Genomic DNA, 3,657 nt, shown 5'->3' on the forward strand with positions numbered 1-3,657 from the left:
AATCCATTGCATAAATTTAATGACATACAAATAATCGTTCCATGGAAAGATAAAACAAATCAATAGAAGTTGTAATAAAAATTTACAAACTAATAGTTCTAATAACCTAATGTGTGCCTCACTATAAACAAGATTTGTGTTGATTTTTTTAAATGTGTGCCTCACTTGTCTCCACTCTTCCTTAGTAACACCGCTCAAGGACTCTAAATGTATGAACTTGCTCAAAGTATCTATATTGCCTGCAAAAAAAAACATAACTACAAAATAAGTGTGAAGATGGATTATTACAATGTAAGAGAAGTAAAGAACCTTAAGCTTCCTCCAATGGGACACATGGGTAGTGAGACTTGATACACTTTGCAACACGTATATCTCCCAATGCAAGATCAACATTAAGGTAATGGGGAACAACATCACCTAAAATCATATAATATTTATATACCCCTAGACTAGATAGAGCTTTGCTACAAATAGCAACCTACTTTATTTACTCTGTTTACCAAACCAATGTATGGGAATGGAACCTACTTTACTTTACTCTCTTATAGTATATGAACAGGATTAGGATTGGTTGTGTTTACTATATTTTGGTAGAGGGCATTCATTCATTCATTCTCATGTGTTTTGCACATAGAAGACATTAGATTTAGATGAGAGCTTGTTAGGTTTGGATGATAGAATAAAACTTAATAAATGAATGAATGAATGAGGATGGCCTTTGATCTAAACTGAAGAGCTGGATCGGTACTTCGGGAAACAAGCCTAGCTAGTGGAAGCATCTCATCAATTTCAGCACGTGGAACCTCAAGCCTCATTCTCCAGCGACCCATAGAAGATATCACACTCCCTAAATGACCAGCCCCTGTGGTATTGACAAGATATTGATTTCAGAGCTTTTACGTGTTACTACTTTTAGGAAAGCTTCTACGTGTGGAGCTAGTGGTGCAGCTCCTGAGAGAATAATGCGTACATTACCTCCTAGTCCCTGTTTTATCTGCATAAATGAAAAAATGAAGATTTTACCCTTGTGTTTAAAAGTCATGTTGAAGATATAGAAGGTGATATAAGATGATGTCATGTCACACACCTTGCTGAAGACAATTTTGTCACTTAATGGAGATGCCTCTGGATGTTTTTTACCTCCCTTCATATTACGTAACTTGCTGCATAAGTTTAGTATGCAAATTATTTTGTGAAAAGCAAATTTAAAAAGTTATGTTTTTTTGTAAATTGCACAATACTTACTATGCATAAGCAAGACTAAACAATTTGCTTTTGAGAAAACCCCCAGAAGAAATTTTCAGTTGCAAACCTAATAAAAATAGAAAGAATTCAATTCATTAATTAATTAAGGGAAAATTATGTTTTTTTTATTTGCACAATAATTAACTAACACACAAATACCTGAATAAATCCTATCCAAGACACGAGGAACAACACAGAAAATAGTAGGTTTTAGCTCCCCTATGTCTTCAATCAGCAATTTAACATCCTGTATATATATAGAATAATACAAATTATGATATGATTCATATGAAATTAATTACAAATAAAATTTAGTAATCTTCTTACCCCACGCCAAAATCCTATAGATGCTCCATGATTAATAAAACATTCTTCAATCACCCGATCAAATATATGTGCCAAGGGTAGAAACGAGAGATAAACATCATTTGAATCCAACTAGAAAAAAATTATCATTGTTAAGTATAAAATAAGCAGAAATTAGTAATCCTTTTACATGTTTATTCATTATACATCAAAAACTCCAAAGTTTTATTTGATATACATCCCAAAGCTCAAAGTTTTATTCTAAAAGCTTCAATATTTTGTTTTTTTATATTCAAATAATCAAAAACTAAGTGGGAACTCACTGATGCATCTACACTCCCTAGCAGACGATGAACACCAGCTATAAGTGTCACAATACTGTTATTTGAAATTAGAACACCTTTTGGATCACCGGTTGTCCCACTAGTGTACATTATTGTACAGATGTCACTTTTCTTCTTCAGTGGGAGCTCAAACTGTTTATCATCACCCTGCAAATAGATAAAAGGGTGTCAAAAATCAAAATTGAATTATATTTCACAATTAGACAAAACCCAAAATTTGATATTGCAATTTAAGAGATATAAGAGCATACCAATGACAAGAACTCCTCCCATGAATGTATTGCTACACCAAAACCTTCACATTGTTCTTTTTGTTCAGGGGTAACTTTGCCAAAGCTCACAATTGCTGAAGTAAAACATATAAATTAGTACCTGTAATTCTTTATGATTGTGTTCAAGAAACTAGACATGATGAGTAACTTACTTTTTAGATACTCTCCAGCTTTCGGAAATGTTTTTAGCACCTAAATGATAAAAAGAAATTTATTTCTAGGAAAAAATTTAACTTTATGCTAAAAGATTTGTTTAACTTTAGTTTTATGTAAGATAATAAAATGAATATGATTGATTGGATTACCTCGGGGATCTTTTTAGCTTCTACAAAAGCAAGTGTAACCTCAGCATGGCAAATGATGAATTCTACTGCACCCATAGAAGATGTCGGTTGGTCAGGCTATTGATTTCATAGTGCATTTCCGTAAACAAGTGCCAAGTAGCCCCTCTTTCTTTCGTTGTACACAACTACAAATTAGTTGATGGTTGAAATAAAAATTCTATGACTTATCTATAATTTTCAGATTGAGTTTTCAATTGAGAAAGAAAATAATTTTAATCCAAACCCACCCACCACCCCAATCCAATTACTGATCTCTTAAACCTTATTTTCAATTGAGTTTTCAATTGAGAAAGAAAAGAATTTTATTACTACATAACACAACAAATTTGTGTAGGCAACTTAAGAAACAAGTCACAAACCTTATTTTCCGAGTAGTCTTTGCAGCCCCTGTGGTATTGACAAGCTCAGCCTCCAACTCCACCCAAAACTTTTGACCTACACCAGTGTATGTGGAGAGGAGTGACAGGTATTGTATATGATACTAAAAATGGTAAATCCAGTGGCACAGTGTACGTCCTCTGTTATCTTCTTCCAGACACCAGTGTCTCCCATCAACACACTTGGTAAAATTTATAAATATGGATACTGCATATGTAGTACAACTTGCATTTGCTACTGGCTACTATCTACAGAATTTTTTTTTAATTTTTTTAAATAATGAAAGCAAAACAGATGGGAGTTTGTTTTAAACATAAAGAGAGGAATAAAATTTACTTATTTCTGTTGGAAATATTTATGGCTTCTTCCAAGCTGTTGGCCTGAAAAATAAAAAAGGTGAAATTACGAAATTAGCCCTCAAGAGAATGAACACAATCAGTTAATTAAGTATTATATATATATATATATATATATATATATATATATATAAAGTATTAAAAATATAAGCAAAATTTTAAATACCTTTACTGTTTTCTCAAATCTGCAAGAATATGTTGGCACTGATGACTTTGACCTTCTTAAAGGTTCTCTCAATAATGTTCCATGGGTTTGGATTGGAGATGATTTTGTAACTGTTGAAGCTCTTGCTATTGATTCACCTGTAAAATACAGTCCATACTTGTATGTTGTCCCATCTGAATTATCTGTTTCTAGAGATCTGTTGAGTTTTGTCCTTTGTGTTCTAGAAGCTGTTTCAGATTGTCAATC

General features: G+C 32.5%; 1 protein-coding gene across 1 annotated transcript; it reads right to left on the reverse strand.

The window, feature by feature from the left end:
- Positions 1-815: 815 nt before the first annotated feature.
- On the reverse strand, positions 816-2,547 carry LOC145050521 (long chain acyl-CoA synthetase 4-like). The gene is made up of 9 exons (XM_078998757.1): positions 2,473-2,547; positions 2,320-2,359; positions 2,147-2,241; positions 1,875-2,042; positions 1,573-1,683; positions 1,405-1,492; positions 1,246-1,312; positions 1,088-1,163; positions 816-994 (listed from the first exon to the last, which is right to left on the reverse strand). The coding sequence occupies exons 1-9, from the start codon at positions 2,545-2,547 to the stop codon at positions 848-850; spliced, it is 867 nt and encodes a 288-aa protein (XP_078854883.1). The 3' UTR covers positions 816-847.
- Positions 2,548-3,657: the final 1,110 nt, after the last annotated feature.

Source organism: Lactuca serriola, chromosome 5, assembly GCF_051521515.1.
Source record: "Lactuca serriola cultivar US96UC23 chromosome 5, Lser_US96UC23_V15, whole genome shotgun sequence".
Classification (NCBI taxonomy): domain Eukaryota; kingdom Viridiplantae; phylum Streptophyta; class Magnoliopsida; order Asterales; family Asteraceae; genus Lactuca; species Lactuca serriola.

Coding starts and splice junctions, on each gene's coding strand:
- LOC145050521 (XM_078998757.1), bottom strand. CDS start 2,547: ATGGGTGCAGTAGAATTCATCATTTGCCATGCTGAGGTTACACTTGCT. Junction 2,360..2,472: donor AAGCTAAAAAGATCCCCGAG/GTAATCCAATCA, acceptor TTTATCATTTAG/GTGCTAAAAACATTTCCGAA. Junction 1,164..1,245: donor TTTAGTCTTGCTTATGCATA/GTAAGTATTGTG, acceptor AAACTTATGCAG/CAAGTTACGTAATATGAAGG.